Source organism: Nyctereutes procyonoides, unplaced genomic scaffold (genome assembly GCF_905146905.1).
Source record: "Nyctereutes procyonoides isolate TBG_1078 unplaced genomic scaffold, NYPRO_anot_genome, whole genome shotgun sequence".
NCBI classification, from domain to species: domain Eukaryota; kingdom Metazoa; phylum Chordata; class Mammalia; order Carnivora; family Canidae; genus Nyctereutes; species Nyctereutes procyonoides.
The window spans coordinates 15580372-15592739 of NW_026575128.1; the positions used below are offsets into that span (position 1 = coordinate 15580372).

Consider the following 12368-nt stretch of genomic DNA (forward strand, 5'->3'; position numbering starts at 1 on the left):
ATCACTGCCACTGTATCTTGCTGCCCTCCCTGCCTTCACAGTCACAGTAGTCTCCATTGCATCCTACCTCCATGTTGCCTGCCCACTCAACCCCTCATCAGGCCATCTAACCTTGCCCTTCATGGCCATTGATGGGAGAAACCAAACAGCCTGAAAGGGGGATAATGACTAATAGCTAAGATGAATGAGGAGGAGTGGGGGTGGGGGTGCTTAAGTGCCATAGTCAGGAGTTTGGTTTTATCAGACAAGTCAACAATTTTCCAGTGGGGAGATGGTAGTTGTGAGGCCAGAAAGGAAGCTCTCAGGCAAAATGGGGCTGAAGCATGTGTAGTATGAAAAAGCATATTTGGGGGCACCTGGGTGGCTCAGTGGTTGAGCATCTGCCTTTGGCTCAGGTCATGATTCTGGGGTCCTGGGATCAAGTCCTGCATCAGGCTCCCCTTGGGGAGCCTGCTTCTTCTTTTGCCTGTGTCTCTACCTCTCCGTGTTTCTCATGAGTAAATAAATAAAATCTTAAAAAGGGCAGCCCAGGTGGCTCAGCGGTTTAATGCCACCTTCAGTCCAGGGTGTGATCCTGGAGACCTGGGACAAGTACCACATCAGGCTTCCTGCATGGAGCCTGCTTCTCCCTCTGCCTGTGTTTCTGTCTCTCTCTGTCTCTGTCTCTCATAAATAAATAAAATCTTTAAAAAAAATTAAAAAAAATATTTTTAAAAAAAGAGGCACATTTGTGTTGCAATTTGATATTTGGAAAATAAAACAAAATTTATATTAGCCTTTGTATTAGTTCAGTAGGGCTGCCATAACAAAATTCTATGCACTAGGTGGCTAAAACAACAGAAATTTGTTTTCTCATAGTACTGAAGGCTGGAAGTCCAAGCTCAAGGTATTGATTGGTAAGGTTGATTCTATCAAAAAGAAAACCACAGGGCTCCCTGGGCGGCTCAGTCAGTTAGGCGGTTGCCTTCGGCTCGGGCTTGATCTTGGGGCTTTAGGATCAAGTCCCCAAGTCCGATTCCCTGCTCTTCCTTCTCCCTTTGTGCTCTCTCTCGCTCTCGCTGTCTCTCAAGTAAATTGTGGAGGCCAAGAAAAATTAAGGCCATCCCACCTAAAGTTTAGCATTAGCACAAGTACAGCTATCTTAGGGCCCTGTGAATAAGAGCTGAACTTTAAGGGGAAAAACTGCAGAATGTCCTCAATGTCCTCGGCAGGTAATCCCATATCAGAAAGACAACAGAGCCCACGCCCGTGGTAGAAAGTCCCATCTTAGAATTCTTCCATCCCTTCTGGAAATCCCCTAGACCAGCCTATAAAAAAACCAGCTGTAATCACTTCGGGGTCCAAGTCCCTGCTCCACTGTGTCGGGTATACTTGGAACCAAGCTCGAGCTTGTAAATAAACCCTCGTGTGTTTGCATTGGTGTCGGCTCCTCGGTGGTTCCTCAGATTCGCAATCTTGGGCACAACATAAATAAGTAAAATCTTTTAAAAAGAGAGAGGAAGAAAGAAAGAAAAAGAGGGAGAGAGAAAAAAAGAAAGATAGAAAGAAAAAAGAAAGAAAGAAAACCACAGACCTTAAATGGTGTTCCTTGGGCCAGGCCAAGTCACCAAGCCAGGGCTTAATACCTGACCTAAGTGCGGTTTCCACCTCCCCCAGAAATATAAATCCTAACCTGTCAGGAATTTTCTGATAGGTGCCAGTAAGTCTTTCACATAAGCCTTCCCGTCCCCCAAAGAAAGATGAGGTGATCTGCATGATAAGATCTCTGCTCTTCCTCCTAAGGGAAAGCGACCTTACCTAAAACAATCCTTTCTGGGGCAGCCCCGGTGGCGCAGCGGTTTAGCAACACCTGCAGCCTGGGGTGTGATCCTGGAGACCCAGGATCGAGTCCCACATCGGGCTTCCTGCATGGAGCCTGATTCTCCCTCTGCTTGTGTCTGCCTCTCTCTTCACTCTCTCTGAATGAATAAATAAGTAAGTCTTTAAAAAATAAAAAAAAAGTTTAAAAAAAGTCCTTTCTTTTATTTTGCTTCTAACTTTCCTGCCCCAAGCTCCTTCTTATGAAAACTTCCATTTTGTACAAACTCCACAGGAGGGCCTCAACTGGCTAGATGAGAGGCTGCCTGACTCATGACTCATTTAATAAAGCCAATTAGGTCTTCAAATGTACTTAGTTGAATTGTTCTTTTTAAGATTTTGTTTATTTTAGGGGCACCTGGGTGGCTCAGTCATTTAAGTGTCTGCCTGGTATCCAGCCCCCCATTGGGCTCCCTGCTCAGCTGGGAGCCTGCTTCTCTCTCTTGCTGCTCCCCCTGCTTGTGATCTCAGTCTCTCTCTCTCTAAAATAAATTTTAGGGCAGCCCCGATGGCCCAAGCAATTGGCATCGCCTTCAGCCTGGGGTATGATCCTGGAGACTCAGGATCGAGTCCCGCATCAAGCTCCCTGCATGGAGCCTGCTTCTCCCTCTGCCTGTCTCTGCCTCTCTCTCTCTCTGTGTGTCTGTCATGAATAAATAAATAAAATCTTAAAAAACATAAAAAATAAAATAAATCTTAGAGAGCACTTCAGTAGGAGCAGGGGAGGGAGGGGGCTCAACCACCAAATTTGACCTTGAGACCATAACCCAAGCCAAAATCAAGAGTCAGAGGCTCAACTAACTGAGCCACCCAGGTGCCCCTGAATTTTTTTAACCATATCTTTTGAGGTCTCTCTCTTGATTTGTGGATGATGGTCTTCTCCCTTTGATTTCATGTGATCTTTTTTATTTTTTTAACTTAAGTATAATGGACATATTATATTAGTTTCAGGTATACAACATATGGATTCGACAATTCTACACATTACTCAGTGCTCACCACCGTAAATGTAGTCACCATGTGTCACCATACAACATTGTTGTAATATTGACTACATTCCCTATGTTGTACTATTAATCTCCATCTGTGTGACTGACTTATTTTATAACTGGAAATTTGTACCTCTTAATCCCCCTTTATCTACATGACCTTTTTCTCTGTGTGTCCTAATCTCTTCTTCTCTTAAAAACACCAGTTGAGGGAATCCCTGGGTGGCTCAGTGGTTTGGCAACTGCCTTTGCCTCAGGGCGTGATTCCGGAGTCCTGGGATCAAGTCCCGCGTCAGGCTCCCTGCATGGAGCCTGCTTCTCCCTCTGTCTGTGTCTCTGCCTCCCTCTCTCTCTCTCTCTCTCTCTGTCTCTCATGAATAAATAAATAAAATCTTAAAAAAAAAAACAAATAAGAGGAATCCAGAGAAACCCTCTTCCTGCATTTGCTGGTTTTCAAGTATCTACAGTTCAAATTAGTCAATATGCCAAAATGGAATACAGGGTACCATATTCTGTTACCCTTCACTGTCTTCTCCCCTTGGGAAGTTAACAAGATTTTTGAGCCCTCGTCCAGAAGCCATGACACCATATTCCATGTCCCTATTATTAATGCGCTTTCTCTTTCCCCATCAAGAATCTCACAATCTCTGCCCAAGTGAGGTTTTGGAGAGTTCTCTGGGTCTCCATCCCATAGAGGATGCTGTTAGGCTCCATTGCCACTAGTTGAGGACCTGTCCCACACTTCTTGCCCTCTTGACAGCTCAGAGTCAGAATCTCCCTCTTTTTATTAAGACTTTCTTCTTTCTTTCTTTCTTTCTTTCTTTCTTTCTTTCTTTCTTTCTTTCTCTTCTCTCTCTCTCTCTCTCTCTTTCTTTCTTTTTTCTTTCTCTTTTTGAGAGAGAGGGAGGGAGAGAGACAGCATAAGCAGAGGGAGGCGGCAGAAGGAGAAGGAGAGAATCTCAAGCAGAATATGGGCTGAAAACAGCCTGATGTGGAGTGCCTAGGTGGCTCAGTGGGTTTAACAACCAACTCTTTTGTTTTTTTTAAGATCTTATTCATTTATTCATGAGACAGAGAGAGAGAGAGAGAGAAGCAGGGACACAGGCAGAGGGAGAAGCAGGCTCCAAGCAAGAAGTCCGATGTGGGACTTGATCCCAGGACCCAGGACCACGCCCTGGGCCAAAGGCAGGTGCTAAACCGCTGAGCCACCCAGGGATCCCCAGCAACCAACTCTTGATTTTGGTTCAGTTCAGAATCTCAGTGTTGGGTGATTGAGCCCCATGTTGGGCTCCATGCTCAGTGGGGATTCTGCTGGAGATTCTCTCTCTCTTTCCCTCTCCCTCTGCCCCTCCCCTTAATAAATAAATAAATAAGCAAACAAATAAACAAACAAATTAAAAAAAAGTCAGATCTTAACCCATTGCACCACCCAGGCACCCCTCAGAATCAGAATCTCTTGACAATGTCAGGTCACAGAGGCCAAGGGATTCTTTCTAGAATGAGAACTACCAAGAGGCGCCTGACTGGCTCAATTGGTAGAGCATCTGACTCTTAATCTCAGGGTTGTGAGTTTGAGCCCCACATTAGATGTGGAGCCTACTTGAAATAATAAAAAAAAAGGGATCCCTGGGTGGTGCACCGGTTTGGTACCTGCCTTTGGCCCAGGGCGCAATCCTGGAGACTCGGGATCGAATCCCACGTCGGGCTCCGGGTGCATGGAGCCTGCTTCTCCCTCTGCCTGTGTCTCTGCCCCTCTCTCTCTCTGTGTGTGTGACTATCATAAATAAATAAAAATTAAAAAAAAAAGAGCTGCCAAGTAAGGGTAGGACTTGGGAGGGGGCCACTGGAATCAGCAATAAGACCTCAGGTATCTTTGATGGGTGCAGAGAAAGAAGTACTAAAGCCAAACCAGAGAGATGCAAATAGCTACAGTAGCGTTTCACACTCACCATGTGCTATTCTGAGCACTTTATAAATATTAACCCATTTAATATGCACATTATTAACTCTATGAGAAAGGTATTATCCTCCCTATTCCCCATGGGGAAATTAAACACAGAATGTTAAACAGGGCACCTGGGTGGCTCAGCAGTTGAGCATCAGCCTTTGGCTCAGGGCGTGATCCCGGGGTCCTGGGACTGAGTCTCACATCTGGCTCCCTACAGAGGGAGCCAGCTTCTCCCTCTGCCTCTGTCTCTGCCTCTCTTTGTGTCTCTCATGGATAATTAATTAATTAATTAATTAATTTTAAAAAGAAAGAAATGTTAAACAGCTTGCCCAAGGTCACAAAGGTAGTTCACAGTAGAGTTCAGATTTGGAAATCTGGGCAGTCTGGCTTCAGACTCCATGCCGTAAACTGTCAAGTCATATATCCAACTCTGGGCTGTGAGGAGGGGAGAGGGCATGGGCCGTCAGGACCAGAAGGGAGCAGGAGGCAAGAAGTAGAAGACCGTAAAGAAGGGTGGAGTAAATGATTTACAGCTGGAGTGGTTCCCTCTCCTGGACCATAAACCACAGTGACCTGTCAGGTGCTGGGAAGGGAGATAAGATGACTCAGGAGGGAAGGGTTGGGTGGGGACTGGGGACTCCCCTTCCTGGAGTGAGGCTTCAGGTCCTGCACCTTTACCCATGGCTCTGTGGGAAACTCACAGCCCAGTGCTTCAGACTGTTGGTAACAGGCAGGAAGGTGAGAGCCACAGAAGCAGATGGGGGGGCAGTGACGGAAATGCAGCAGCCTGGGTTATCTGGGTTGTTCCTCAAGAAAGTTCCCAGGATCTCAGGGTGTGAGCTCCTCGAGGCCTAGGCCTGGTCCCCAGATACTCTTTAAGTGGTATGCAACCCAGAATCCTCTAGAAAAGCCACAGATCAGAGCTTGGGAAGGGCTGCATGGGCATGATGGCTGGGGCCTCAGAGCTAGTATCTCACCCTCCCTAGGAGAGAGGTCCTGGGTCTCCCAGACCTATGGGACACACACCCACCCACCCACACACACACAGACGCAGTGTGATTCTGAGACACAACAGAGGACCAGGAGGTGGAAACTAAGGGGAACAGACTTGGCTCTTCATGGTAATGGCAGCTAAATGGCAGCCACTTAGTCATGCTCAAGGCTCTGGACCTTGTTTCACTGAATAACCCCAATTGCTCTGGTGAAAGGTGCTATTGATCTTGTTTTGTAGAGGAGGAAACTGAGGTTCAGAGAGATGAGGTAACTTGTGTAAGGCTCCAGAGAGCTAGAATTGAAACCCAGGCTTGTCTGACTCCCAAGCTTGTGCTCCTAACCCCCTCTCCCTGCTTCCTCTCTAGGAAACACCTATGGGTGAGAATGAGCTCACAGTGCAGGGGAAGGAGCTTCCCAAGACAGGTCAGAAGTGGGACCAGCCCTCCTGGGTTTTTGTGGATGATCTCAGCACTGGGTGGCTAATTGAGCTGGTGCCTCAAATATTATTTCCTCTGTTTGACACAGGAAGAAATTGAGGCCTAGGAGTAGAAATGGCCACCCAGGATGCTAAATACCCTTAGGAGTCAAGATGCTGGGGATCCCTGGGTGGCGCAGCGGTTTGGCGCCTGCCTTTAGCCCGGGGCGCGATCCTGGAGACCCAGGATCGAATCCCACGTCGGGCTCCCGGTGCATGGAGCCTGCTTCTCCCTCTGCCTGTGTCTCTGCCTCTCACTCTCTCTCTGTGTGACTATCATAAATAAATAAAAATTAAAAAAAAAAAAAAAGATTAAAGGAGTCAAGATGCTGGACACAGGGCTGCGGGAGTGCTGCATCCCTAGGCTTGAGTCCCAGACCCGTGGCCCTGTCAGCCCTGTGCTGACAGGGGTGGGGAGTGGTCAAGACAAGCTCCTCAGAGCCTGTACCAGAAGCCTGGTAGTGTGGCCAGTGCACAGGCCCCTGGTCCCCGGGCTCAAGCCCTTGTTTCTGCCCACTGGGTCCCTTCCAGCCTTTGGAGTTGTAAAACTGAATAAAGGAAACCTCATTTAAAATAGAGTTTGGAGGCAGCCCAGGTGGCTCAGTGGTTTAGTGCCGTCTTCGGGCCAGGGCGTGATCCTGGAGACCCAGGATCGAGTCCTATGTTGGGTTCCCTGTATGGAGCCTGGTTCTGTTTCTGCCCACCCCTCCTCTGTGTGTCTCATGAATAAAAAAAATCTGAAAAAAAAAATAGAGTTTGGAGGCACGCTTGGGTGGCTCACCGGTTTAGTGCCTGCCTTTAGCCCAGGGCATGATCCTGGAGTCCTGGGATCGAGTCCCACATCGGGTTCCCTGCATGGGGTCTGCTTCTCCCTCTGCCTGTGTCTCTGCCTCTCTGTGTGTGTCTCTCATTAATAAATAAAGAAAATCTTTTTTTAAAAAAATAGAGTTTGAAGGCCAGAATGAGGGGAGTTCTCACACCCTACCTATCAATGCATCAATTGCAGACCCCAACAGGAAGACGCATACCTTGCATTTTCCAACTGGAAAGGACCTACTTTACCACCCCTGCAAGAGGGAGAAAGACTTTTTCTTTGTAGAGAAAAGTCCAGTCAATGAGACGTTGCCACAACTCAGCCAATAAGAAAACATCCCCAACTTCCAGTGGACTTTTGCTCAAATAGCCCCTCTCAACTTCCTCCTTTTTCTCTATATAATAACATTCCTGTCCTTTGTTCCTGGACTTGCCTATGGCTTGCTGTAGCTTGCGTATCCTGAATTGTCATTCCTCTATTTTTGATTAAACCTATTTTACTGGTAAAATAACTGGCCATTTTATTTTCAAGCCCAACCAAGTCCATCACCTCTGGCGTTGAATCCTACCTCCTCCAGTGTGTCTCAGCTGTCTGACCTTGAACAAATCATTTACCTCTTGGAGCCTCATCTGTAAACGGGGCTGATCCCTGTCCCACCGAGTTGAGAGGAGGACTCCAAGAGATGCTGATATACTAGTGCCTTTGGCACGGTGCCTGTCAGTCAGTGCTCTGTGATCAGTAGCTGTTATGATTATAACAATTTATCATCATGCGTCTGTCTTCTCACCTGGAGCGTGGGACAGTAATCCCTGTCATCCTGGTTTCAAGGACAGGGTATCATTGGTGCGAGCGGTAGGGTCAGTGCAGATAGCACTTTTGCCACCCAAAGGCCAGCCCAGCCCCGCAGGGGTAGGGAGATACATCTAGTTCCCAGGGCCAGGGGAAGCTGAGCTGGCTGATAGCCTCCATCCATCAATGATAACCTCCATCCAGCTAAGCTTTATGGGCCCAGCAGATATTTAAGTGCGTGTGGTGTGTGGGCTAGCCCAGTTCTCCTTCCTCAACACGGGCTGCTGCCCAGAGCAGGTAGGCAGGTGTGGAGTGGGAGGTGTCAGTACCCTGGGCCTTGGGAGACCAGCTGTGAGCAAGACCCCAGGGGGTAGTTGTGGGTTTGGGCTAGAGTTGGATCTTCTGTCCTCAGAAGTTCATGATCTGGTTACTTCTGGCCCTGCAAGTGGAACCGGATCTTGGAGAAGCCTCTTGCACGAGAGGTTATAGATCTCAGCTTCCCCAGGCCCATCCCATCCTGGCTCGACCCCTGTACCACTGAGTTCTGGAGGGGATGGGGGTGTGCTTCATGTGCTCTGAAGCTTCTTCCTCCCTGTCTACTAACACAGGGTTTGTGTGTGACCAGAGTTGAAGGGAGGTTGCTTGGTGATAAGAAGGCAAGCTAAGGAGAAGGTTTGCAGGAAAGAGGGACAGCTCTGGGGGCAATTCGTGTGACCTCCTTCCCAGGCCCCCAGCACCATGACGGTTTCATATACCCTCAAAGTAGCAGAGGCTCGCTTCGGAGGCTTCTCTGGCTTGCTTCTCAGGTGGAGGGGAAGCATCTACAAGCTCCTCTACAAAGAGTTCCTCCTCTTCACGGCCCTGTATGCTCTGCTCAGCATCACCTACCGGTGAGGGTGAGGTCCCAGGGCTGGCCTGGGGGAGCCTAGGCTGTCCGCTTCCCTCTCACCCAGGCTCATGACTGACCTTCCCCAGGCTGCTGCTGACCCAGGAGCAGAGGCACGTGTATGCTCAGGTGGCCCGATACTGCAATCGTTCTGCAGATCTCATCCCCTTATCCTTCGTACTGGGTAAGGCTCCCTCCTGTTCTCCTGGCATCCTTCTTACCGTCTTCTCTGACTTTTGGGTTGAGCTGATAGGTCTGAGGCGCAGAATTACCCCAGCAGCACAGCCTAGAGATCAACCAAAGTAGGCTCAGCAGGCATGCGAGTTACATCCTGGATTTCCAGAGGGCTGGACCTTGCCTATCACTTGCTAGACCCTCACTCCACAAAGGGACAAGACACCTGCTGGCCTCAAAACCCCACTCTGGGTACTGGAGAGGAGCTGGAGAGAGGTGACACTCCCTTCCCACCTTGTGGGAAGCAGGGCTCAGAGCTAACCATTACTTGACCACTTCTCTGCCGGAGGAGGTTTGCATTCCTCCATCCTCCAGGCCAGCTTAGCAAGGAAGATGGTTTAGGAAGAGACCCTCCCCCTGACAGCGAGGCAGGGCACTGGGGCCAAATGCATCCTTCTCCCTGCCTTGGTTCTCTGGCTGGGGGACAGGGCGTGCTGACTCCTACAGGGGCAGGCCTTCCATCTCCCCTTCCACGGCGGGTGATCAGGTTTCTACGTGACCCTGGTGGTGAACCGCTGGTGGGCCCAGTATACAAGCATCCCACTGCCAGACCAGCTGATGTGCGTCATCTCGGCCAGCGTGCACGGTGTAGACCAGCGTGGCCGCCTGCTGCGCCGCACCCTCATTCGCTATGCCAACCTGGCGTCCGTGCTGGTGCTGCGCTCGGTGAGCACCCGCGTGCTCAAGCGCTTCCCCACCATGGAGCATGTGGTGGACGCAGGTGTGGACAGGTGCCCTCGGGGCTCGAGCCCCGCTGGAGAGCCTGGGGGTGGCCCCGGGATCAGGACCCGAACGTGGGCCTCCTGGGAGGGGGGTTCTGACCCTCAGGGGGCAAGTCCTGGGGGGCAGGAGAGGTGTCTGCGCCGCACTCACTTTATCTCCTCAGGTTTCATGTCCCAGGAAGAGAGGAAAAAGTTTGAGAGCCTAAAATCCGATTTCAATAAGTACTGGATCCCCTGCGTCTGGTTTACTAACCTGGCGGCCCAGGCCCGGAGGGATGGGCGAATCCGTGACGACATTGCTCTCTGTCTGCTCCTGGAAGTGAGTCTGCTCGGGACCAGGCCTGTCTGTCCCCTGTAGCTTTGCAAACTGGAATAATAATTTTAGTAATTAGTAGTTAGATGGTACCATTCTTGCACTGTTGGAAGCACTGTGCGTGTATTAACTCATTTAGCCCTCACCACAGCCCTTGGGACGTTATTACCATCCCTCTTTCACAGGTGAGCAAACAGGCACAGAGTGGAAAAGAAACTTGCCCAAGTCATACGGCTAGTTAGTGGAGGTAACCAACTGAGACATGCTGGTTCCACAGTCTGTGCTTGCACCTACTTTGTTAAACTGCTTCCCATCACGGGCACCCTTGCATAAGACCTCTGATAGTAAAATGGGCCTCTAGGCCTAGTTCATTCTGGGCTCCCCTGTTCTTCCCCATTCCTCCTTCTGCACCTCCACTGACATCCTCTTCCTGCTTTTCCACCAGGAGCTGAACAAGTACCGGGCTAAGTGCAGCATGCTGTTCCACTACGACTGGATCAGCATCCCTCTCGTCTACACCCAAGTAACTGCCTCTCACCTCCCGCATCCCAGAGCCTAGTGCATGTCCTGTGCTGTGTGTGACACTGAGGATTAGAGATGGTACCTGCCCTGTGGCAGTTCAGTCCAGCGAGACACTGAACAACCACGGGCTCATCCTCAAAGCATCCCTTGGCCCCCACTGAAACGACCCCATCCCCTCTGATGCTGCCACACCTTGCTACACGTTTTACTTCCTTATCAGATTCCCTCCCTGGCCCCAGGGTTGGGGCAGGCTTTTCTCGCTTTTACTCAGTTGGGCTTCCTCCTCCAGGTAGTGACCATAGCCGTATACTCCTTCTTTGGCCTCTCCCTGGTTGGCCGCCAGTTTGTGGAGCCAGAGGCAGGGCCAGCCAAACCTCAGGAGCCTTTAGAGCCAGGCCAGGAGGCAGCATCCACCCTGGGGGACCTGGACATGTATGTGCCTCTCACCACTCTGCTGCAGTTCTTCTTCTATGCTGGCTGGCTCAAGGTGGGCACATAGGGTGGTCATACCAGCTTGTTCTGTAGAGATGTGGGCCCAGGGCCCACCTCAGCTTTGGGGATAGAGAATGGGGCTCCAAGCCCAGGAAACACTGCCTTACAACCTGCAGGTGGCTGAACAGATTATCAACCCCTTTGGTGAGGATGATGACGATTTTGAGACCAACAAGCTCATAGACCGCAACCTGCAGGTGTGCAGGGGCCTGGGGGCAGCTCCTTGCGCTCTCCACCTGGGTGTGGAGAGGGCAGGGGGATCCTTGTGACTTGCTGCCTGCCCCAGGTGTCTCTGTTATCCGTGGATGACATGTATCAGAACCTGCCTCCCGCTGAGAAGGACCTGTACTGGGACGATGACTCTGCGCAGCCGCCCTACACGGTGGCCACGGCGGCCGAGGCTCTGCGGCCTTCCTTCCTGGGCTCCACCTTCAACCTTCGGTGAGTGGCCCGCGCGGGTGGAGACAGGAGTTGACCCGGCAATCGGGCCCCAGGTCCTCACCACCCCTCTGGAGCGCCAGTGACCCGGTCGCCCCAGCTCCTTGCCCCCTCGGGAGAGCCAGCCCCGGGGTGGCCCCGCCCAGGTTGGCTCAGCCCGCCCTCCCCCCTGCAGCGTGAGCGACGACCCCGAGCAGAGCATGCAGGTGGAGGCGTCCCCGGGGTCCGCTCGGCCGCTGCCCGCCGCGCAGACCCCTTTGCTCGGCCGCTTGCTGGCCGCAGGGGCACCCTCCCCCGCCATCAGCCTCAGGACCTTCGGCCGCGCGCGAGGAGCCCCCCGGACCCCTCATCTGCTGCGCTTCCGAGCGGAGGAGAGCGGCGACCTCGAGGCTGCGGACCGCATTGAGGAGGCGTCGGTGGGGTCAGAGGAGGCGGCCAGGGAGCCCTGAGCGGAGGCCGTCCTGCCTGCCGCCCCTCCCCTCCCGGCCACCGCTGCCCTCCAGCGCAGTCAGAGCACTTAACTGTGCGTCCCGAGCCCGAGAATTTAGGGACAGACTTTGAAAGAGGAAGAGGGCGGGGCCAGCACCAGGGCTGGGAATCTGTCCGTTTTGGCGGGAGAAGGTAGGAAACTGATGCTAGGACACGTGGGCCAGAATCCAGATGCAGTTAATTTCCTGGGCACTAGGGAGCTGGGCCTGTTCTCAGACCTGAGGGAGCATCAGCAGCACTGAAGGGCCTGTTCACAGGGTCCACTCAGTGTCTCTGATTCATTAGATCTGGGAGGGAAGGAGGAAGTTCCCAGGTGATGGTGCTGCTGCTGGTCCAGGCATCACACTTTGAGTCCTATATAAAAGTTAGGGGCAGCCCTGGTGGCGCAGCAGTTTGGTGCCGCCTGC

At 51.4% G+C, this 12368-nt stretch overlaps 1 protein-coding gene across 1 annotated transcript; it reads left to right on the forward strand.

Annotated features, from left to right (window-relative positions):
* Window positions 1-8603: 8603 nt before the first annotated feature.
* On the forward strand, window positions 8604-11921 carry BEST4 (bestrophin 4). The gene is made up of 9 exons (XM_055342026.1): window positions 8604-8755; window positions 8841-8935; window positions 9473-9706; window positions 9872-10026; window positions 10466-10543; window positions 10832-11029; window positions 11151-11231; window positions 11321-11475; window positions 11648-11921. Exons 1-9 carry the CDS (start codon window positions 8604-8606, stop codon window positions 11919-11921), a joined length of 1422 nt encoding a protein of 473 aa, XP_055198001.1.
* Window positions 11922-12368: the final 447 nt, after the last annotated feature.

Coding starts and splice junctions, on each gene's coding strand:
- BEST4 (XM_055342026.1), top strand. CDS start 8,604: ATGACGGTTTCATATACCCTCAAAGTAGCAGAGGCTCGCTTCGGAGGC. Junction 8,936..9,472: donor CCCCTTATCCTTCGTACTGG/GTAAGGCTCCCT, acceptor GCGGGTGATCAG/GTTTCTACGTGACCCTGGTG. Junction 10,027..10,465: donor CTCTCTGTCTGCTCCTGGAA/GTGAGTCTGCTC, acceptor CTTTTCCACCAG/GAGCTGAACAAGTACCGGGC.